General features: G+C 43.6%; 1 protein-coding gene across 1 annotated transcript; it reads left to right on the top strand.

The window, feature by feature from the left end:
* Positions 1 to 1,744: 1,744 nt before the first annotated feature.
* On the top strand, positions 1,745 to 16,417 carry LOC139591369 (mycolipanoate synthase-like). The gene is made up of 6 exons (XM_071429925.1): positions 1,745 to 1,859; positions 2,566 to 2,719; positions 3,670 to 3,830; positions 6,555 to 6,758; positions 6,862 to 7,043; positions 10,862 to 16,417. The coding sequence occupies exons 1-6, from the start codon at positions 1,745 to 1,747 to the stop codon at positions 16,415 to 16,417; spliced, it is 6,372 nt and encodes a 2,123-aa protein (XP_071286026.1).
* Positions 16,418 to 24,321: the final 7,904 nt, after the last annotated feature.

Genomic DNA, 24,321 nt, shown 5'->3' with positions numbered 1-24,321 from the left:
TTGGAGCACCTCACCTATGAATAAAGACTCAGAGAGCTGGGGTTATTCAGCCTGTAGAAAGAAGGCCCTAGGAAGATCATATAGCAGTCTGCCAGTACCTATAGACCCCTATAAGAAAGACGGAGAGGGACTTTTTAGAAGGTCATATGGTGATAGGATAAGGAGGAATGGCTTTAAACTGAAAGAGAATAGGTGAAAATTAGGTATTAGGAAGAAATTCTTTACAGGTTGCCCAGAGAATTTGTGGATACTCCGTCCCTGGAAGTAATAAAGGTCAGGCTGTATGGGGTTTTGAGCAATCCATTCCAGTGTAATATGCACTGCCCTTGGCAGGGGGGCTGAATGTTGAGGATCTTTAAGGTCCCTTACAAAGCAAACAATTCTATGAATCTGTGGTTTGTTAAAACATAACTTCAGTTTATTATTTGCTAACTGGAAGATGATGGATAATACTCTTGTCCTTGCTGAGTATTACCCAATTCAAGAAATTTACAACTACAAGGAAGTGGCTTTGAATTTCAGTCAGGTCACTGATTAATCACATTTGCATTTTTCCCTTGATTTAGGATAAGTATTTCAATAATAAACCACACAGAATCCTACATAAATGACTTCCACAGACTCAGCTTATTTCTCCACCCCACTGGGATGATATAAGGTAAGAGTTACATAGATCACAGGATAGTTCTAGAGATGCCAAAGATATGTTCTATGTTGTGCTTGAAAGGTCCTTAATTTTCCATAACTTGCTATTTAAATGCTAACTTAGGAAAAATGCTTAAAAGTACCTTTGTGATAAAAGTATTTAATTGGGATTTGTAGCTTTAGTTTAGCAGTTACCTTAAAATATGAAATCATAGAATCATTGAATTCATAGACAATTTGGAAAGAATGTAAAGGAAACAATGCTTGTGTCAATTTTGAATTCACATTATTAGTAAAAAAGAATTTACTCATAGAAAGTCAGATTCTGATCTACTTATTTTTGCTAGGTGGTTTTTTTACTTCTTCTGTCGTAGCTAATGGAACTAAGAAGTAAATTTTTCAAAGTAGGAATCTGAGCAGTTATTCCTAATTTCATCTTTCAAAGCAAACCCCCAAGAAATATTAACTCTGAGTGATGTGTGGGGCTGTGAAACAGCCACATCTCTGCTTCACTGCTGTCAGTCAGTGACTGAGAAAGGCTCTTTGGGACCTGCTGTGCTATCCCTGGGATGGAAAGCTCTCCCCACTGCCAAGAATCCCCCACAAAACCTTTCCAGAGGAGTCTTCTCCTCTTTGTGGGTGGAAGGAAGTCCAAGAGGACTGTAGGGCTTAGAGCTGGGCTTCCTAGTGAGTTCTAATTAGTTCAGTTGAATTAATTCTCACCTGACAAGTTCCTTTCTCAGAATCAATCTTTTTTCTTTCAAAAATAAATCATCAGTCAATTCTATCCTGGGGCATTTAATTTTATCCCAAAGAGAATTCTTGTCTATGCCATCTAATTTGTTGAAAAGATTTACCTTTTGTTAGCAGAGGTTAAACAGTAAAGAGGAAGTGTGTGTGCATGAGAGAGTTTGGGGAATTAAGTGGGGAATTCCCTCTGGAAGTAGAGACAAGAGGAAGAAGGTAGTACAGAGCTCTTGTGGGCAGTGTCATTTGTCATCACAACCAGCAGTAGATCATTCCAGATTAAGTAAGTTTTGACCAAGTTTGTGTGTTTGTGGGAAGTTCACATTTTAACCCAATATTTATTCAATGGTAAATGCATAATTGTTGGACTGGACTGACAATGCTTCTGTCTTGTGCAGCCCAGGAGATGGAGATCGAGACTGCAGATGAAGTTGCTATTGTTGGAATAGGATGCAACTTTCCTGGAGGTAACTTTGGGGTAAAAGCAAAGCAGGCTGTGAGTGAACATTGAAAAGCAGAGACTTTTATTAATGTTGGAATGGAGGAAACCAACAGTTGCTGGTTTGTCCCTTGGTTGAATTTTTGCTCTGCTGCTTGTGTGATCTTTTTGAAAGGTGGTGCTGTGGTGGAAACGGATTAGTTTAAATTTGTCTGCTGACAGACAGACAGACAAAAGAAGCTGCAGTGCTGGCTGTGGGCAGGGCATTGAGCTGCATATGAAACTCATACAAATGAGCAGGATGGGTCAGGGATGATTTGAACTTTCTCTGTGTTCACTGGCTGGGTGGCTGTGCATTGTTACAGGACTCTGCATCCATAGGAACAGGGCAGATGAAGGGCTGGACATTCTTATCAGCCATGCCTGTAATAGGAACAGATTGGGTTTTCATAAAAGAATGCTTCTTGCTTTATTACAGTAGATGGTAGGGAATGGGGAGAGAAGGTGTTTAAGGATTTTGTGGGGTTCCTTTGCTTTTAGACAAGCAGTGAGGGGATCAGTCATACTTTTTCATTTTCCTCTCACCAAAGAATGATCACTTCTTTCTGTGGCAAGTCTGCTTGAGCAGCCTGGATTTACAGGTGGGAGGTCCTTGTTCCTAATTGTGCATTTCTGAGTCTGCATGGGGAGGGGGAGCACATCATTTAATCTGTTTTAAAAACTTTGTACAACAGGAGATGGAATTGACAATTTCTGGAAAGTCCTGGTGGAAGGCAAAAACTGCACCGTAGAAATCCCCCCCGAGAGGTTTAACACCAAGGAGTGGTATGATGCAGATGGTAACAAGCCAGGAAAAATATGTACAACACGAGCTGCTCTTCTGGATGAGTGAGTCTGTTAGCCTGCTGCACCACTGACTTTTGTCGTACTTAGACTATGGGTACAGCTGCTCAGGGGCTGTGATAGGGTGAAGAATAGCAAATTACAGTAAGGTCAAAGTAAGTGTCTTTTATTTGGATTGCACATTCACCTAAATTCCTCAGGGTGTAGAGCTTCATTCAAAGGAGAAGTTGACATGCACAGAAGAAATCTTATTGTCTCCTGAAATTTCTACTTGGCAGGGTTGAACCATAAGACCCAGAATTACTTTAGTGCTTAGTCCCATGTTAGATATGGAATCCTGCTCTGAAATCAAGAAATGATAGAAGGCCATATAGATCTGATCTTGGGATACAAGATTATTGTTAGATTTGGTCTTTTGTAAGCATGGGCCTATTTTGAAGATGCTTTTAGAGACAAGCATACACATGCACACACACAAAGCATTTTGAATATATTTTTAGAGAAGCATTGGTATTTCTTGACAACACCTGAGTTGATCCCCTACTTTTTGGTTTTAAATTTAGAGCATTGGTCTGTATTGGCTGAAAATAATGTAGAAAACCAGGTTTTGTGGGGGATTCTTTGCAGTGAGGAGAGATTCTCATTTTGTTTATAACTTGTTGAAGCTATGACCACATTACTGCAGAGGGAGTCTCATTCTGCACATTTCATAGTTTGAGGAATCCAGTTGGTAGGAGTGCAATAACCATGAGAATAAAAATGGGTAGGAGTGGGCTCTTAACTCTGAAATGCAGAAGCATTGATAAAATGACATATACATGAAACATCTTTGGCTTATAAACATTTTCTTCTGAATTTCATAAATGGGAACTGTGGCCTAAACACCAGTTACTGCTCAGCTTTTCATGAAGTTGCAAAAGTTGTTTACTGTGAGTGTCGAAGTAAATGGATCTTATATACATCTGTCATAGTTTATTCTGGTCTGTGTATTTCAGATTTAATTCATTTGACAACCACCTGTTTGGGATTAATAATATGGAGGCAGAACGCATGGATCCGCAACAGAAATTACTGATGGAGTGCACATACAAAGCCCTGGAGGATGCAGGAGTCCCTGTGGAATCTATCAGTGGCTCCAAAACAGGTGTTTTTATTGGTAAGATGAAAATTTCATGTCAAAGAAAGTGTGTTTGAAGCTCCCAAAGATTGGAGCAATCCTTCATAACCTTTCAGTATGTTATCTAGCACTGGATCTAGACTGGAGATCTAAGGCTACTGTGCTATGGCACTAGTGGTTACTTTTGGTAAGAATTACCAGGCTACTCTAGAAGTTCATGGTACAATTCCTGTATCTCTTTTTGCTGCTCTGCTCCCTGTGTTCAGGCACTGAAGGGAAGCAGGAAACTGCATCTGCAACCCAAGCCTTCTTAGGAAAGATACTCCCAAGCCAGGCTGTGATGTTCCACCCTTAAGTGGAAGGGAACACCCAAGATGAGTAATTTCTTTCTCTGCAGGAGATGTTTTCTTAGTAAATTACACACTTGGCATGGAAAATTGGAATGTTAGTCCCTGACCTGCTACATCAGCACATGGCAGTGGGTTGTGGATAATGGTTTAGGGTGGAAGAAAAGGGGGAAAGGAGGAGATCAGTTAAGGAAGGGAGAGAGAAAGAGAAGAAGAGAGAATGAAAGAGAGAAAAAGAAAAAGAGATTACTGGTCCTTGTTCAAATGTTGGTCTGGCAAATGAGACATCCAGGGTCTTGGAGGATACCCCAGATTTGTTGGGGGTACCTTTTCATAGATATGTTTCCCTGCCCTAAAGACAGGTTTGTTTCTTTCTGTGAAAATTAGTTACCATGTCCAGTTCCTTCTTTCAGACCTTTTTGGAGGTCTTGGTTCTTGGGTGGTCTTCATCCTCCCTGGACAGACCTTGGGTCAATATTTCATTCCCGTTTCTGTGCTGGTGCTGCCCATCGTTTGTTGATGGGGGTAGAGTGGTAGGAAAGTGCCCAGCAGAAAAGGACCTGGTGGTGCTGGTGGTCAGCAGCTGAACATGAGCCAGTGCCCGGGTGGCCAAGAAAGGCCAGTGGCATCCTGGCCTGTGTCAGCAATAGTGTCACCACAGGAGCAGGGCAGTGATTCTTCCAACTGTGTATGGCACTGGTGAGGCCACATGGTCAAGTTCTGTGTCCACTTTGGGGCCCCTCAATTCAGGAAGGAGATTGAGGTGCTGGAGTGAGTCCAGAGAAAGGCATCAGAGCTGGGGAAGGGTGTGGAGCACAAGTGCTGTGAGGAACAGCTGAGGGAGCTGGGGGTGTATAGCCTGAGAAGAGGAGGCTCAGGGGTGATTTTACTCCCCTCTACAACTGCCTGAAAGGAGGGTGGTGATGTGGGGATGAACCTCTTTCACAGGCAGCTGGAGACAGGATGAGAGGATATGGCCTCAGGCTGTGCCAGGGGAGGTTTAGAGTGGACAGTATGGAGAAATTCTTTACATAAGGGGTGATTTGATATGGGAATCAGCTGCCCAGAGAGGTGGTGGAGTCATTGTCCCTGGAAGTGTTTGAGAAAAGAATGGATGTATCTTTTAGTGCCATGGTCTTGTCGGCATGGTGGTGTTTCACCATGCAGTGGAATTGATTTCAGTGGTCTTTTCCAACCTAGTTGATTCTGTGATTCTGTGATTGTGTCTCTGTGGAGCAGAACAAGGATGTTTATCCCAGAGAAGTGCTGCCTTACCTCCCCATGGTCCTGTCTCATTTAGGTTTTTTTAATAATTCTTGATTATTGCTGACAATCCTTGGTTGGCTCCCTGGCTATCTGGCAATCGGTGTTTGACGTGTACACATTAGCTCCTTATCTTCTGGGCTTCTACACAGGCCTACACTTTCCCCCCAGTATGCTGTTTTCCAGTATAACTTTGGTTGAGGTGTTCTGGGGATTAATATCCTTTTAAAGCAGCAGAAATCCTCCTGTGGACATTAGAATGGTACCAAGGTGCACTTGTCCAACTGCCTTTGTCAGTACCCAAAAAGCTACGGACAAGATGATACCAGATGCTGTTGAAAGATATTTAAAGGACCAGAGTAGAGTACCAGCACATTATTGCTGGTGTAATCTGTGTCTCTTTAAAAAGGAGTTTTCTGGGCGAGTTTGCTTGATGCACCTATAGGGGAAATGTTTTAGATTACTTTAGTCTGAGAGATGCTCTTCTTCCATTGAGGGCACTATTCCTTGCTCTCTAAGTAGAGGTACTGCAATTTCCACATGTGCTCATGGACTTGGGGATCCACCATATTTCAAACGTTGCATTCCCAGAAAGAGGACACAACTGGTCTCACAGGCCCTGCTCTTCTGTACTATTTCTTATTGGTTGCAAGTGTGAAAAAAAAGATAAATACAAAGTATTGGATGTAGTTTGTTCTGTGACCTTTAACTTGGTACATGTGAGGAAATGAAGCGAATGTCTTGTACATTTATGTCTGAACTATCCTCTTTTTAACTTGTTGATAAATATTCTCATAGCTAAACTAAAACAACCTGAGTCTCAAAAGTGTATCTCAGTCTCAAAGTGAGCTACAGACATCTAAACAGACTCCAGAGATCTTAGCTGCATCATTCAGTGAGCTGAGCCATCAGAAAGGGCATTTCCTGGGCAGGTAGGAATTTCCAGTGTAAGCTATGTTTGTGTATGTTTGGTCCAGGGGAAATTGCTGTGACTTCCCCCTTTGACTTGTGTTGGAGCAAAGCTTCATGACAGGAGCCCTGATGCCATATGGTTTCATCTTAACACTTAACACTTAACCACACCACCAGCTTTTGAGCTGTACATGCCTATTGTTGGCTTGGGTTAACTTGACATGTATCTGATGTTTTCCAGGTCTCATGAATCGAGACTATGAAATCATAACCAGCAGAGCTGTGAGTGAAATAAATCATTATGATGGTACTGGAACAGCAATGAGCATTGCTGCCAACAGGGTCTCTTTCACATTTAATCTGACTGGACCATCTCTGACTGTCGACACTGCGTGTTCATCTTTTCTTTTTGCTCTGCACTATGCCTTGCAAGCCATTAAATCAGGTAATGGGACTGAAGAGGTGCTGGACGATGAAATCAGACTTCCTACTGTTTCTGTCTATCACCAGGGCCGTCTCAACATGAATATGTTTCTGTTTGACTCTAGGAGACTGTGAGGCAGCAATCTGTGGTGGGGTGAACTGCATCATCCACCCCCGCACCTTTGTATCTCTCACTAAAGCCAAAATGATCTCTCCAGAGGGCATAAGCAAACCCTTCTCCAAAAAAGCAGATGGCTATGGAAGGGGAGAAGGCTGTGGTGTTGTTTTCCTCAAACCACTGAAAAAGGTAAGATTGCTTGTGAAGCAGTTGCTTGCCTGAATTTTGTGTCTTCAGCTCTAATAATGACTATTCCAGAGAAGTTTTTCCAATCTAAGTTTAACTTTCCCTAACATAGGGAAAGGAACTCACATTTAAAAGTTAGCATAATATTCTGGTTGTTCTTGGCTTTGTTGTGTTGTCTTGTTCTCTTCTCTACAGAAAAAGCATGAGATTACCACAGAATCAGTCAGGTTGGAAGGGGCCTCAGTGAATTTTCTTCAGTCCAATCTCCTTGCTCAAGCTAGGTCGTCTTAGATCAAGTTGTACAGTATTGTGTCCAGATGATTCTTGACACATTCTGTCTCCAGTGAGGGAGAATCCAGTCCTTCTCTGAGCAACCTGTTCTTGTGCTTGGTCACTTGAACAGTGAAGAATTTCTTCCTCATTTTCAGATGGAACTTCCTGTGCATCAGTTTCAGCCCATTGCCTCTTGTCCTGTTGCTTGGCACCACCAAGGGCCTGGTTCCACCTTCTTGACACCTTCTCTTAAGATATTGACAGACACTGATGAGGCCCCTTCTCAGTCATCTCTTCTCAAGGCTGAACAGGCCCAGCTCTCTCAGCCTTTCCTCATAAGAGAGGTGCTCCAGCTCCTTCATCATCTTCATAGCTCTCCTCTGGACCCACTCCATTAGCTCCATGTCTTTCTTGTACTGAGGAGCCCAGAACTGGACACAGCATTCCTGGTGTGGCCTCACCAGGGCTGAGTAGATGGGCAGAATCACCTCCCTCAACTGTTGGCAATGCTTTTCCTAATACAGCTGAGGATGCCATCGGCCTTCTTGGACCCCCACTGCTAGCTCATGGACAACTTGTTGTCCTCCAGGACCCCCAGGTCCTTCTCCACAGAGCTGCTTTCCAGCAGGTTGACCCCCAACCTGTCCTGGTGCAGGGGGTTATTCCTCCCCTGGTGCAGGACCCTGCTCTTGCCCTTGTTGAATTTCAGACAGTTCTTCTCTGTCCATCTCTCCAACATGTTGAGGTCCCTCTGAAGGGTTGCCCAGCCCTCTGGGGTATGGGCCACTCCTGCCAGCTTTGTGTTGACAGTGAACTTGCTGAGGAGGCTCTGCCTCTTCATCCAAGCCTTGATGAGTAAACGAAACAATATGGGCCCAGGGGATACCACTAGTGACAGGTCTCCAACTGGACCCTGTGCCACTGATTATCACCCTCTGGGACCTGCCATTCAGCCTGTTCTCAATCCACGTCTCTGTCCACTCATGCAGTCCACACTTCCTGAGGATACTGTGAGAGACAAAAGCCTTGATAAAGTTGAAGTAGACAATATCCACTGCTCTCCTCTCATTCATCCAGGTGATGGTTTCATCATAGAAATCAATCAGGTTGGTCAAACATGATTTACCTCCAAGGAATCCATGACCACTCCTGATCACCTTATCTTTCTTGTGGACAGAGATGGCCTCCAGAATGAGGTGCTCCATCACTTTTCCTGGGATTGAGGAGAGGCTGACTGATTGGTAGTTCGTTGGTCCTTCTTCTTGCCATTTTTGAAGATTGGGGTCCCTCTTGCCAATTTTGAAGATTGGTCCTTCCAGTCCTCAGGCATGTCTCATGATTGCCTTTCAAAGATGATTGTGAGCAGCCTTGCTATGTTGTCCTCCTGCTCTCTCAGACCTCATGGATGCATCCTGTCGGAGCCCCTGGACTTGTGGGCTTAATGTCAAGTTAATTTAGGGGTTCTCTGACCCAACCCTACTTGGCAAGGGAAGATCTTCCTTTCAGCATTCCTTTAACCTGGTCTCCTGGGTCAGAAATCCCTGAGGGCTGGTCTTGTCAGTAAAGGCAGGTGCAAAGAAGGCATTCATTAATGCAGCCTTCTCTGTGTCCCCTGTTACCAGGCTCCCCCCTCCATTTGCTAATGGACCCAGGAGTCCTTTAGTGTTAAAATTAATCCTTAATTTTCCTTTTGTTGTGATGGATTTGAAAAAGCCCTTTTTGTTATCCTGAAAATCTTTGGCCAGATTTAATTCCAGATGTGCCTTGGCCTTTCTAGTCTCATTTCTGCTTACTCTGACAACCTCTCTGCATTCTCTCTGAGTGGCCTGATCCTACTTCCATCTCCTGTATGTTTCTGGCTTACATTTGAGTAATGATAGGACTTCTTTATTCATCCACAGAGGTTTGTTGCCCCCTTTACCTGCTTTCTCTCTTATTGGGATGCGCTGTCTTTGAGCCTGTAAGAAGTGAGCCTTGAATGTCGACCAACTCTCTTGGACCCCTCTTCCCTTCAGGGTCTTCTCCTATGGAATTCTTCCAAGATCCCTAAAGATGCTAAAGTTAGCTCTCCTGGAGTCCTGGAGTTTGAAATCTGTCTCTCTGTCCTGCTGCCTCTTCCTTCAATACCAAACTCTACAGTCTTGTGGTCACTGCAGCCAAGGCTGCCCCAAGTGCTGCATGTCCAGCAAGGCCTTCCCTGTTTGTTAGTCGAAGGTTGGGCAGCCCAGCATTCCCTGTGGGATCCTTCACTACCTGGGACAGGAAGTTGTCATCAGTGCTTTCCAGGAACCTCCTGCACTGCTTGTGCTTTGCTGTTTTGCTTCTCCAGAAGATGTCAGGGCAGTTAAAGCCCCCCAAGAACCAGGGCCTGTGACTGTGGGGCTGCTTCCAGCTGCCTGCAGAAGGCCTCATCCACTCCCTCCTTCTGATCGGGCGGCCTGTAGCGAACACCCACAATGGTGTCACCCTTCCTAGCTTGCCCTTTTATCCTCACCAGGACAGAGCTCGGCGCACTCCAAGTGTTGCTTCACATCGAGTGCAACTCCACCACTGCACTTTCCTGGTCTGTCTCTCCTAAACAGCCTGTGGCCCTTCATGACAACACTGCAGTCACAGGAGCTATCCCACCATGTCCATAATTGCAATGGGATCAAAGCCCAGTGGCTGCACACAGATCTCTAGTTCCTCCTGTTTGTTCACCATACTCTGTGCATGGGGGTACAGCACTTAATAGAAGTATTTTATGGTAACAACATTCCAGTGGGGGTGTGAAGGGATGTCCCATAGCCCTGTCTAGTGGTTGTGTCTTTCACTGTAGACACTTGATCAACTTAATCCCTCGTAAGCCTTCTTTTGGTACTAAGGTGTTTCTCTGATATTTCCCTGTTGGCTTCTATTATCTCAGGAGCCCCTTGCTTGTCTCTGTAAGACTGCTGGTGTGCTCCAGTGTGGCTGGTACGTCTCAGAGTCACCTCCAGAGGGGCCTCAGAAGTACCCTCTAACTTTTCCATACTATTACCCAGTTTGTTAGGGACAAACCTGATATTACTGCCCTCCCCCATCATAACTAGTTTAAAGCTCTCCAAGGAGTCTTGCTGGTTCCCATGCAAAGAACCTCCTTCCTTACTCAGAGAGGTAAGCCTGATTTAATGCCAGCATGCCTGGCTCTGCAAAGGCAACATCATTACCAGAAACCCCAAAATCTTGATGGTGACACCAGCGGCAGAGATATCTTTTAGTAGACTCAGTCCGTCTGTTTCTTTCTATATGGATGCTTTCAACTATTGTTGTTTTCAGTATTGTTTGTTCAGTATTGCTTCTTTGAACTGGAAGTATGGAGGAGAAAATAACACATGCCTCAGATTTCCTTAGCAAATATCCCAAATCCGAAATCTTGATCTCTCTCAGACTATGTGCTGCCATGTTACCTCACCCCCTACACGGAGGATAAGGAATGGGCTTGCACCAGGCTTTTAAGGTTCATGGTAACACCTTTAACCACAGACTACTTGTATTATTAAACAAAACTACACTTTTTCATGGAACAGGCAAAGGAAGACTACAGTAAAATCTGGGGTGTGATAAACATCAGTGCAGTCAATCAGAATGGCAAGTCTATAACTCCAATCACGAGGCCGTCTCAAATAGAGCAAGAGAAGTTACTGCGCAGCATTTATGGAAGTCGTGTTGATCCCTCAGTTGTGCAGTACATTGAAGCCCATGGCACAGGAACTGCTGCTGGAGATCCTACAGAAGCTGAGAGCCTTGGTAATGTCATTGGCAAAACCAGGTCTTCCCGAGTTTCCATTCTGAAAATCGGTTCAGTGAAAGGAAATATTGGACACACTGAATCAGCTGCTGGAGCAGCCGGGTTAATCAAAGTGCTCCTGATGATGCATCATGGAAAGATTGTTCCATCTTTGCATTACTCAAAGGAGATGAGCAGCATTGATACAGAGAAATTAAACCTTGCTGTTGCCACAGCTGTAGAGCCCTGGGAAGAATCCAGTGAGTATGGAAGAGTAGCTGGCATCAACTGCTTTGGATTTGGAGGAACCAATGCTCATGTTGTAGTCAGGCAGGTGAAGCAGCCAGAGCCTCTTCCTGCCTTTAAGAAGCCCCTGGAATTAGTTCTGCTGTCAGCAGCATCCCCTAAGTCCCTTCAGATGACAATGGCCGACACAGCTGAGCAGCTGAGCGCAAGGAACTCCGTAACTCTCCCAAGCCTGGCCTATACCTCTGCCTGCAGAAGAAGCCACGCCAGCTACAGGTACCGAAAAGCATTTGTCACAAATTCCCTCCAACACTTGCAGCAAGAGCTGAGGTTGGCAGCGAGCACGGAACCTGCCATATCCAAAGCGGAACCACAGCTGGTGTTTGTGTTCTGCGGCAACGGCGTAACGCTGAAGGAGTTCAGTGAGGCACTGCTGAGCTCAGAGCCGGTGTTCAGAGACAAGTGTAAGGAAATAGAAGACCTTTTTCAGCAGCACGCTGCCATCAGCCTCCTGCCAGCAAGAAACCATAGCCCAAAGGACTTGTTGAATCCAGAGTTTTCTCAGCCCTTGCTGTTTGCCCTGCAGGTTGCTGTAGCTTCCCTCCTGAAGCACTGGGGTATTAAGCCCGTTGCTGTTGTTGGTCACTCAGTGGGGGAAGTTGCTGCTGCACACATTGCTGGGTACCTGTCCCTGGCAGATGCTGTCAAAGTGATTTATCACCGGAGCAGGCTGCAGGCAAAGACTCCCAGCGGCAGAATGCTGGTGGTTGGAAACGTCCCCGTTGAAGAGATTGCTGAACGCCTGCATCCCTACTCAGGAAAGGTGTGCATTGCTGCTTTCAACAGCCCCATTTCCTGCACCTTGTCTGGGAGCATAGAGGCGGTGGAAGCTGTCCAGAGAGAGTTAGCTGAAGCTTTCAGACAGAGAAACATCTTTCTTCATGTTTTAAATGTTCCAACTGCGTACCACAGCCCCAGCATGGATATGATACTCGGCGAGCTGGAGGAGCAGATAGAGCCTTTAGAAAAGCAGAAGGGGGAAATGGAAGTGATTTCGACACTGACTGGCGTGGCTGCATCTGAAAATGACTTTTCTCAGGGCAAATTCTGGGCGCAGCATACTCGTGAGCCTGTTGCTTTCACACGAGCCATCCAAACTGCAGCCAGAGGCAGGGAAAACGTGGTGTTTGTGGAAATAAGCCCTCACCGAGCACTGCAGCGAAGCATAAGAGAAACGCTAGGGAAAGGCACAAAGGTGTTCTCCTCTTTGCAAACAGATGCAGAATATCAGACGCTCTTCACCCTGGTAGGAAATCTGTTTGAACTGGGATTTAATCCCAACTGGCAGCACTTTTTTAACGGGTATCAAAGTGTTCCTGTGGCAATTCCACAATATCAATTTGATCGCCAAAAACTAATGAGCCTGGATATCCCTCAACAAGCAAGCCGAAGAGGTGTCAGCGCCAGTCATTCTTTGATTTACGGTATAAACAGTAACAGCTTGGAGTTTGGCTGCCTGGTGTCCCAGGAAACGACACCGTACTTATATGAGCACAAGAACAATGGGGTGGCCTTAGTCCCTGGTGCTTTCTATGTGGAGCTTGGTCTGGCCTCTGTGATGAGCAGCTCAGAACCCAAAGTGCCTCTGAGCACTTGCCAGCTGAGTATCAGTTTTTCTGCACCATGTGTTCTTACACAGAATTCCCAGGTGCTGAGTATCAAGCTGAGTCCACAAAAAGCCATGACAACCTTTGAGGTTCTCTCTTCCTCCAACGCAGTTTATGCTGCTGGCCAAGTGGCCAAGGGGCTTGAAGGTGTGGTGGAAGAAAGCAGCATCTCCTGCCAAGCCATCTATCAAAGATGCAAGTCAGTGATTAGCAGAGAGGAGCTTTATGAAGCACTGTCTCAGGTTGGCTTTCAGTATGGCTCCATATTCAGGCAGCTCAGTGATGTGCATTACTGCCAGGAGCTAAAGGAAGCTATAACAAGCATCAAGGTGAATGAGGAGACCGCCAGAGACATGTACAGCTACTGTATCCACCCAGTGCTGCTCGACTGCTTTCTGCAGATGACCGCTGTCCTGACCTCAAGGACACTCCACTCCAGAGCAGGCTTTCCCTCAGGGATAGGCAGCCTGGTGGTGCTGCGCCCGCTGCAGGAGGAAATGATGATATACATGCGAATGAGCAAATCCACTGGGAACTGCCTTGAGGTCTGTGGATGCTTTGTGGACAAACACGGCTCTGTTTTGGCTGAGCTCAAGCGCGTTGCCATCACTTTCATGAAGGAATCGTCTTCCAGAGACAATGAGTTTCTGTTTCAAAACAAATGGAAAGAAGTCTCTCTTTCACAGACAATTGGACATCTGGGGTTTAAGCCCAGAGTCCTTGTGTTTGCAGACAAATTTGGGATAGCTGAGCAGCTCAAAAAATACTTGCATCCTGCTTCGAGATATGTTATGTATGAAGGCTGGGATTGCCTCGTGGAAGGCGATGCACAGAACAAAATGAGAGCAGAGGTTAAGGATTATGATGAAATTCTCTTCCTGTGGGGAATCCAAAAGTTAAATGGAGATTCCCCAAGGAAAGCAGTAGATCAGTTGGCAAAGTGCTGCGAAGCCTATCGCCAGGTAGTGGTGGCACTAAGAGAGAAGAGGTCGCGCTGCTCCGTCAGAGTGATCACCTACAGAACAACAGAGAGATATGTGGACCACATTAACTGTGGCTTTGCATTGTATGGCATGACCAGAGCCTGTATTGTTGAATTTCCAGAAATCACATTTCAGTTGATTGACCTCAGCTCCTCCACCTCCCTGGACATCTCAGTGTTAGCAGATGTTCTTATCAAGTACAAAGGTGGGGACTATCCAGAAGTCTGCATCAGCCAGGGAAGAATTTATGTGTCCGAAATCAGACGCACACCTTTTATAGATGCAGATTACATGCAACCCGTAACATCACTCCAGAAATCACAATCATTCACTTTGTACACTTCTGATCCATACACAGCAAAAGACTTGTCTGGGGAATTATCCACTGGTGCTGCAACTCAGCTTGACAAACAGAGTGTTGAAATTCAAGTGGATAAAATTTGTTTGCACTCAGAAGATTATTTTCCTATTAGTGTTTCTAGCTGTAACTTTGGTAATACACTGTATTGGAACTCCCAGGCAGGGGACAAACACAGGCTTCTAGCTCTTGATTTCAGTGGCACAGTCACTGCAACAGGCAGTGATGTGAAAAAAGTGAAAGTGGGAGATCACGTGGTTTCATGTTATCCCACTGCTGCATCTTCCAGAGTTCAGATTCCAGCAACAGTTTGTTTCCATGCAAGGAAATTCCCATTCCTCCAGAATGTCCCTTGTGTGTCATACTTCATCATTGCATGGGAAATCTTCACTCAGAGGTTACCCAAAGGCAAGCATGGCAGAACATTGGGTATTATTACTACAGAGCCGTCCTCAGTTTTGTGCCATGTCCTTTCTGCAGCAGCAGAAGAGATGGGTTGGAGAACAGTCCTTGCAAAGCCCACTCCTAACGTGTTGCAGTATATCAACCTGTGCAGTGCCCTTGTTATTCTTCCTCCAATCAACAGACTGTCTCAGGAGGACCTGGCCCACATGTCCTTTCTTAAAGATGTGGTGATTGTGTGTGGCAGTCAACAGTCAGAATGCATCCAGAATGTCAGTGAAATTGATCATGAAAACGTCAGCTTTCATATCCTTGCCGTTGCCCGCCTTTTCCGGAAAGCACCTCTAAAGGAAGTGCAGAAGACCATACATGCCTGGATCAGTTCCATGGATATGAAATGGTTTAGAAATCTCTCAGGTTCTGTTTTTCAGCAGACTGAGAATTTTGAAGGGCTAAATTCTGTGATGTCCTATTTCACCTGCACTTCTGTCCCCCTTGCTGTCCTGAGAAGGCAGAAAGACATCAGTGTGCTTTCAGATATCCCATTGTACGAGCCCCAGAAGCAGCTGTTCAAGCCGAACGCTGTTTATGTAGTAGCTGGGGGGCTCACTGGCCTTGGCTTTGAAACAGTGAAATTCATAGCTGGGAACGGGGGAGGGTGTATTGCAATTCTGTCCAGGAGAATTCCCAGCAGTGAGAAGCAAGAAGAGTTAAGGGCTTTGCAGCAGCAGTACAAAGGGAGCAAAGTAGTGTCTGTGCAGTGTGATGTGACTTCGAGCAGTGATGTTGAGAAAGCTTTCCAGTCCATTGCCACCACCTTTGTGGGGAGTCCGATCAAAGGGGTGTTCCAAAGTGCTGTTGCTTTACATGATGGCCACCTTGAAGTGCTGAAGCTGGCTGACTTCCACAAAGTGCTGAGCCCAAAAGTAGCAGGGACCCTAAATCTTCACTGGGCTACCAGAGACCAGGAGCTTGACTACTTTGTGTGCTACTCCTCTGTTGCTTCCTTTCTGGGCAATGCCACCCAGACAAACTATGCAGCTGCAAACTCTTTCCTGGATCTCTTCTGCCTCTATAGGAGGAACTGTGGGCTCTCAGGCCAGGCCATTAACTGGGGTGCTTTGAACCTCGGCATTCTGCTCAACCAAGACCTCATTCAGAGCATTCTGGAATCCAAGGGCATAGACATTCTGCAAGTGCATGAAATTCATGACTATCTCCGGAAGACCTTACTTATAAACAACCCACAGCAAGCTGTTGCCAAATTGAACTTTCACACTTTGTATCATCATGTTTTTACTCAGATTATTTCTCTCAAGAGTCGCTTCATAACACTAATGTCAGAAGATTACATGAACAAGATTGAAATGTCTGAGGAAGCTGAAGTCCCAGAGACTGCCTGTCTCAAATCAGAGGATTACATCACCTCCCTGATGAGTGACCTCACAGGAGTGAATGCAGATGAACTAACCATGAATACGGCACTTTCATCTCTGGGCATGGACTCTATGTTAGCCATGACAATTCAGAACCGTGTCTTTCGGGAGAGAAAGGTGGACATACCCGTTGTGAAACTGCTTGATCCTCACACAACTCTGTCAAGTTTAGTGGTGTTGTTAGAAGAAACAAGCGATGCAGATGGAACAGTTGAAATGAAGAATGCTGTGGTTGAAAGTGCAGAAAATGGGAGCTGGCTATAGGAATCTCCCCAAACAGGAACGGTGTAACTTTGACAATACTCAGGCCCTTTGCAGCATGTCAGAATGCGTAATTGCAGAATGTCTGGTGATGCTGAATGTACTCATCTGCACTGACTCAGAAAAACCCATACCAGGTTCTTCTGCCATTATTCTGCTAGCTGTGTTAATTTCAGTCAATTTTTTTGCTTGTTAATGTTTGCACCTCTACATTAAGAATATACATTTAAAGCAGCCTAAGATTATTTTGGCAAGTAATTTGTTTATGCAATGTTTATAAATACCAGTATTTTTTTGAAAGTCCTTTAAATGTTGTGAATTTTAAGGTTTCTTATCAATAAGGAAACTTGATTTTTTCCTTATGCTTTCAAAAATAATAAAAATGTACCATGTGCTAAGCATACAGTAAATCAACTGGATTTTAAATTGTATTAACCATTTTATGAAAACCGAAATAAACAGGAATATTAGAAGAGTTTAAAATGCATAAGCTCAAGTGTAATTTCTTCTTATTTTATTGTTTTTGTCCTTCATTCACTCCCCTAGTTTAAATTTTCCTAATCCAAACATATGCTCTTATTTTCTTCCTGTGAGACCTACCTCACACTTTTGAAAGGAGAGCCCACAGATGGAAAAATTTAATGATATTTATGTAATAGGGATCCAATTCTAGAAGTTCCAGTATACTTTAAAATGTATTATGATTAAAAACCAGAGCATTGTATTCATTTTTAAATCTTACTATAGTAAATAATTTTCATACTTGTAAGAAGACATTTTCTATTGTGAACGTAACAGCAAATGCTTTGTTTTGAAGTCAAACACAGAATATAGTTTGCTATATTGCACACTGTCATTACCTGTGAATTTATATACACCTGAAATTCATGAAGAGATGAATCTATCTACAGAATTATCTACAGCTTTGAACAGGAATCCTCTTCTGTTAGTCCCTTCAGGTCAGGCCAGATCATTCTAGTTAAATCTACAGTGAAGACAGTACTTCGTGTTACACAGAAGAAGTTACAAGTGCCTTTGATTAAGCAGGAATCAGCATTTTAAATTAAATTTTAAATTAAATTTTCCTACAGGACGTGCTAGTAGTATTAAATCCTACCGTGTAGTATAAATTTAACGTCAAACCTTCTTCATAAATGGTATCTAAGAAAGGTACTTCCACAGCTACTCACCGAATTATACTCAAATAACATTGTCCTAGAGACTCCCTGTTAGCATCCCTGGGATTCCAAAGAGAAATGAAACAGAGCAAGAATGGTACACTAGATTAATTGCAAAGTATTTGTTCTATACAGGGGAGATGCTTATGCTTGTATTGGGTGTGTTTACTAATCACAGAGTGGATTTAATGAAAAAAAATCTATATCTTTTTACATCTCCTTTGTCCAAAGTGGAAGGAAACTTTCAAGAAGTTTCCAGGAAATGTATAGAAGAATAGTTTGAGTTGGAGGAGGCCTTTAGATAGACCTAAAACTCACACCTGCTCTCCTGAGAAGCTAAATCCTGTTCGCAGTGTCTGTGGACAATATCTATCAGGACAGACTAAATCAATTCTGAGCTCAGAAGACTGTCTTAAAAACAACTGGAATAAGTATATAAGTACACCTTATTCAGGAGAAACTGGAGTCCCTCCAGGATTACTGAGCCTGGTGCTGCCAGTGATGTGGATGGACAATGTAGTCAGGATTTAAGCCTGGAACAAGTCTTGATCCTGGATTTTAGTGAAAACACTCCCTGGTCCTATGGTATTCAGATGAAAGACAGCAGATATTGGCTGCTATTCAGGTTTCCCACTCTAAAAATGCAATAAAGTGTTCACATGGCTCTTCACCTGTGTGTTCCCAGTGTGAGCATAAAAGGGATTTCATCAGATCAGAACTGGTTATCAAATAAACCAGTTAACCAGAGAAATTGTACGGAAACAACTCCAATCCCTAGCAGAGATAAGAATAGCTGACACACCTCACAGAGCAGACAGGCTGCTGTTTTTACATCTGCAGTGTTAATTTTGATAATTTTGACAGCAGCATGTGACTCTGGAAGATACACATGACCTGTTCTTATATAATTTTCATGGATAGTTTTTGCAAAGGCTAGCACCCTCAATGCAAACTCACCAAAGAAAGGAAAAAGAAATATTATCCTAGAAAAAAACATGAAGTGGATTTGAACAGCTGTACTCTAGAAAATACTTGAGGCCAGTAATCTCCCAGTCACATCATTTGCATTGTATATCAATTGTGTATTTCCTAGAATGTACTCCCCCAATTTGTTATGACAGCCTGAAGTCTGGCAGACAAAATATGGAAGAGACCATGGATTTCATCATGCAGAACACTGTTTCTGGTAATCCCAAACAAGCAGTTTTAGGAAAGTAAAGCCAGTATGGTTCAGAGACTATTTGAAGGAGATGCATCATCTGGAATAGAGCCATGCTTTCCTCTTAAACCAAGGACTCTTATCAATTCCCTGTGAGTCAAGCTTCCAGTTTAGGACAAAGTGCAGAGGAAGAGAGATGCTGATCTGAGTATAAGTAAATCAAACCATATAAATATGTCTAAGTTATACTCCTTATGCATGACAGACACTCCAAGCCCTGCAGCTGCAATGTGAGAGTTTCATGTACAGAGTGACAACTAGTGGCTTCAGGGGTTTCAGCTGGAAGAGAACTGTGCCTTGCTCAGGGTAGTATGTGTCTCAGAAAAGAAAGTATCTTGGAGTCACATGAGGCCAAAAGAGTCAATTTTCTGGTAGAGAAGGATTTGGAGCTGGCCAACACAGAGAGGGTCTAATGTGAAAAGAATGGAGAAATGGGGGATTGTGTAGTGCCACTACCAAAACAAATGTCTCAAACTGGCAATAGAAAACACAGCTGAGCAACTGAATGCAGGAAATCAATTGCTTTCTCCAGACTTGCCAAGTTACCTGCCCATAGAAATGTGAAGTTTTTTGGTGATTTTGGTTTTAGTGCTCAGCAGAAGAAATCTCTGTCTTCATTTTTTAAATGTCTGAGGTGTGTTCCATAGCTTGACTCCACTACCAGAAACTATGGGAAAACCCCCTGAATTTAAACAAATAGAAGTGGATTCCTTACTGGCTGGGGTTACTATTTCTGCAAAGGAGGTCACTGAGCAATGCATAAAATAAAATGAGGCTGTGTTTGTTGGTTTTAGGCAAGCAATAGCACAGAAATAAGAGGAAAAAAAGTGGGTAAACACATCCTCAAGGTTATGTGATATGTAACAGACACTCTGCAGAAAATAAGGATTACTACTCCTCGTGCACTGACACTGGATATCACAAACCTGTTTGATCTGGTGTGTAATCCAGACTGGCAGCCCACCTGTACATTGTTTGCTCTTTTCCTCAGTGTCCCAGTGCTGGTTCCCCAGTACCCGTTTGATCACAAGAAACTCATGGCAATGCCTGGCTTCTTGCCATTACGGTTTATCATAAAATAATTATAAAAATCATATTGGTGATCCGAAGTGCTTGTAAAAACACATCAAGTAAGGTATTCTGCTCTCTCTGCTACCTACTCCTGTACATAGAGTGTACAAGTGCAGAATCCATAAAGAGCTTGCCATGGCCTGTGATTAATAGAAATACAGAAAATGAAATAGAAATAGAACTAGAAATACAATGGCTAGTTTAACTTCAGACACAAATTCCATCACAGGACTTGACCCAAATCCACAGTTTTTCCTGGGATCAGGGAGAATTCACAATTTGGGCACCAGCATGTACCAGAAACTTATGGCCTGTCTAGACTTGACAATATGAACAGTGGCTGAGAAGAAGCAAACTAGGATGTTTTAGGCAAAGGGTAGCTTGGTGTGATGGGGTCTGCCCTGTGAAACTTAAGGGACACAGCTCCATTGGTCATGGCATGGAGATGTGCTTGTATTCTAAAGGCAGCAAGCTTCTCCATTCTTTTCAGTGGGGAGCTCCCAGTCCCAGAGCCATTTCTCAGCAGTGGTGCCTCCTGCCTGTGAGCACTTCCCGAGGCTGACACCCCTGTGCTGTGCAGCTGGGCAGGGCCAAGTGCAGCAGGAAGCCCTCTGCCCATCGTGCCCCCTCCCCAGGGTGCCTTGTTTCCACTGACCACAGGAGATCCCTGCACTACTGCAGTGGCTTAAAGTCTTTGAACCCTCAAAGTCTTCAATTCTGGCCCCATGAGTGCCCTCAATCTCCCCATGTTACCCAACTCTCCTCAGGTGTTCCTCTTTCTCCCTGGGAGCTGAGCAATGGGCTGCAGGAGACAGATACCACACAAAACATTTTTAGTCATTCAACTTCATTTCCTACAGAGGCCAGGCCATGCTGGATGAGCTGTCCCTGCCACGTTCCTCGCTTGGCTCCTGCCATGGCCTGACAGTTCTGCACCTCTCCCTTGCACCAGAACTGGCCTGGGAGCCTGTCAGCTGGACAGGAGGATGATGAGATTCCAGCTCCAGGAAACAGTTTCTGAAAAATTTCAGCAGCCAGCAGCCTGCTTGGTTCCTCTTTTTCCCTTTTTTCTTTCCATAAGGCTCATTTGCTGTTTTCAATTTCCATGTTTATTTGTTGCTGAAGCCTTGGCAGGACTTTATCTGCTGGCTCAAGTTTATGGTAACAGTCATAACTGCAGCGGTCAGATGAAAAGTGAATACTGAAATGCTGGCTTGGGTTGGAAACATCAAAACCAGGGAGGCAAAAACAATATTGAAACCTGACAGAGGCTTACAACTATGAAACCTCTAAGGAGAAGCAGTTAGCTCTGGACAGTGTGTAGGAAGCTAGGAGAGAATTGTTTAAGGACTTTATTTCTGTCCATCATATTGATCAAAGAAAACATGCTAAGACATAATCGAAAGTAGGATGTACTCTCCCAAAACCTTTCTTGGCAAACAATTGTTTAGCTTGATCCTTGAAATATTCCAGCAATGACAATTCCACAGCACCCTTAAGTAACCTGCTTCAGTGCTTCATTAGACTTAGAGTGAAGAAAGCCTTTCCTGATGCAGTACACTGCTTCTTGGTACTTCCCTCTTTGCTGTAGTTCTGTCTGTTCTAATGGAATACTTTGGTTCTTTCTTTATGTGGCTCTTTTGAAGGTCTGAAGATCTCTTTTTGGTGTCTTAAAACTTTGAGGCAATTTGGTTTGTTTCATATCTATCACTTGCTCATGACTCAGTTCCAAAATATGTTTCTATTTCCCAAAATTATTTCAGTGATGTACATTCATTATGAAATAATTTGAGCTGCATATTTTTAAAGCTGCTCATTGATATAAATATTTTCCTATGAACTGGAAGCAGCTGTCTGTGAACCACATTGATAAAATTAATAAAGTAAAAATTATCATGTAAGAATTGACCTTGACTGTTACACAGTCTACACATGCTTACACATTTCCCTAGTGATTTTCCTGATATTAGTTATAAATTCAGAGCTGGGTTAATGTTTTGGCAAAATATTCAGAGCTTCCCAACTTGCCTGACTAATGAGCACCAAACCCAGATGTTCATCCTGACACTTCAAAGTAACAAATACACTTACTGCACAGTTAGCAAAAGCAACAGAAATTGATATTTTTTTAACTGTAAAGCAGATTACAAAAAAAAAAAAAAAAAAAGAAAAAAGAAAGTGGGAGAGGACCTGTCTTCTTTTACCCAATGACAAGGTGAAATTTTTAGAATTTCCTCATTTTCTGAAAAGCAGAGCAAAACACTCCCTTTGGCAATACATAAGAAAAAAAGAGAAACCACTGATTCTCCTCCCTGCAGTCAGTTCACAAAGCAAAACAGAAGACATGCATGGAAAACTTCTAAATATCCTACTTTCTGATGGTCATGGAAATACTTGGAATTTGCTTTGGTGAGGACAGAAGTCTAGTTTCAGATAGAAAGAGGAGTGCATAATGACCTTAGATGTCCAATTAATGGCTTTGATTCTTCTGCTTTGAAGGAAAGGACCTAAATCACTGCCAAGTTAAACTGAAATCAGAGAAGTTTCCACATCAGCTCATCAAGGAATGAACATGCTTCTGTCTGCTTGAGGCTGCTGGGTCCAGCACAGGGAGGAAACATGCATTTTTCTCTCATCCTTCAGGCTTTAAAATGACACTGTAAGCAACACTTTTAACCAGTTGCTACTTAAAATTTTCCTCACATAAGCCTGCGTGGATTGAGCATTCTTCTGGCTTCTTGTTATTGTCAGTCCTAATCCTGCCATATTGTTAAGGGCTCTGCTGTTATTAAGCACTGTGCCAATACCTCTCAAAAGCTACAACTCTCAGCTTTCCAAACACAGTGGTAAATTTGTAAGTAATGTTTTCAGTCATGCCAAAATGACTTGGGCTCTAAGCCAGAAACGACTTAGAGATGTATGTTTGTACTGGCAAAACCATTTAATCCTTCATTCAGCCTCACTGAGTGTCTGCCTGTGCTTCTACATGCCAAAGGGCAAGAGACAAGGAAGATACATCCTTGCAAAGCTTTCAGTGCATCCTTCTTTTAGCATGCTGCTGAGCTGCTTTGCATACTTGGGCGTAGTCAGGCACAAGAACAGTGTTAGAAATACACACACACATCCGTCTCTCCCTGACAGGAACATTCAATTCTTTGTGAGATTTACTGTAAGAAGAGCAAATGTTTTGGGACAATGACTTCTGGCTTTCCCCTGGCTAGTTCCTGGTGCCTAAGTCATTTATTTGCAGAGCAGATCTCTCAAAGCTGACAGATCCTGGTCGCACTAAGCTGATGAAATAAATGCACTTTGCTGCCAACTAAGGAGATGTTTCTCAGATAATCCAGTCTACTGGCAGGACAGAGTCTCTCAAGAATTGTATCCCAAAGGCATTCCAGCTAATTCAGTGCATGAACTTGCATGAGCTCCAGGTGACAGCTGAGACAGGGCAAATCAGCACCATGGGAGCCACACTGTGAGTTGAAATCCTCACAGAGCTGGTGCCCCAAGCTGACACAGAGAGGTTCAGCTGGGTGCAGGGGGATGCTGAGAACAGCAGCCACAGAAACAGCTCAGCTTCACTGTATTCAAATGTCTCCTCCCATTCCATGCCACAGTGCCTGAAGTCCCCCCAGTACGCTCCTACACCAGGAAGGCAAGGCTCATGGAGATTGTTAGCAAAGGTGCAAGAAGTGGGCTTCTGACACTGTCTTATTTTCCAAGAGTAACTGGATCTGTTTTTCCTCCACAGCTGCACATACTTCAGTCCAAGTTTATGCATGAACATTCACTTAGGAGTAAGAATTTCCTATCTTGACTTAATTAAAGTTATTTAAAAAAAATAAATCTCCTTAAATTAAGTCAAGAGTCTTATTTTTGTCCTCGTGTAGCTTTGTACCAGGGTTGCTGGAAGTGCACATTAAACCAGATGTAGTCAGTTCACTACCAGTGTATGTGACAAGGAAATGCTCCTGTGAGCTGATCATCTGAGGATTTTGCAATACATTTCTCCTCAGCAGTCACAAGCAGCAAAACACTTCAAGGCCTAAGCCACAGTAGCATGGTTGGATGAGAGAGTCCATAAACAGCTTGCCATAGCCTGTGATTAATGAAATATAGAAAATGAAATAGAAATAGAAATAGAATGGCTAGTTTAATTTCAGGCACAAATCCCATCACAGGACTTGACCCAAATCCACAGGAGTTTTTCCTGGCATCAGGGAGAATTCACAGTTTGGGCACTAGTCATGGCAATGCCTGGCTTCTTGCCATTACAATTCATCAGAAAATAATTATAAAAGTAGTACTTTTACTTGGTTATGCTTTGTAAGCATCACTTGGTGATGTTTACAAAGTGCCTCTAAAGACACATCAAGTAAGGTATTCTGCTCTCTCTGTTACCTACTCCTGTACAAAGAAAGCTGTTATTTTTCAGCCCA

This window comes from Agelaius tricolor, unplaced genomic scaffold (assembly GCF_023055355.1).
Source record: "Agelaius tricolor isolate 1412-34295 unplaced genomic scaffold, bAgeTri1.0.p SCAF_6, whole genome shotgun sequence".
NCBI classification, from domain to species: domain Eukaryota; kingdom Metazoa; phylum Chordata; class Aves; order Passeriformes; family Icteridae; genus Agelaius; species Agelaius tricolor.
This window is presented reverse-complemented; position numbering and strand designations above follow the sequence as displayed.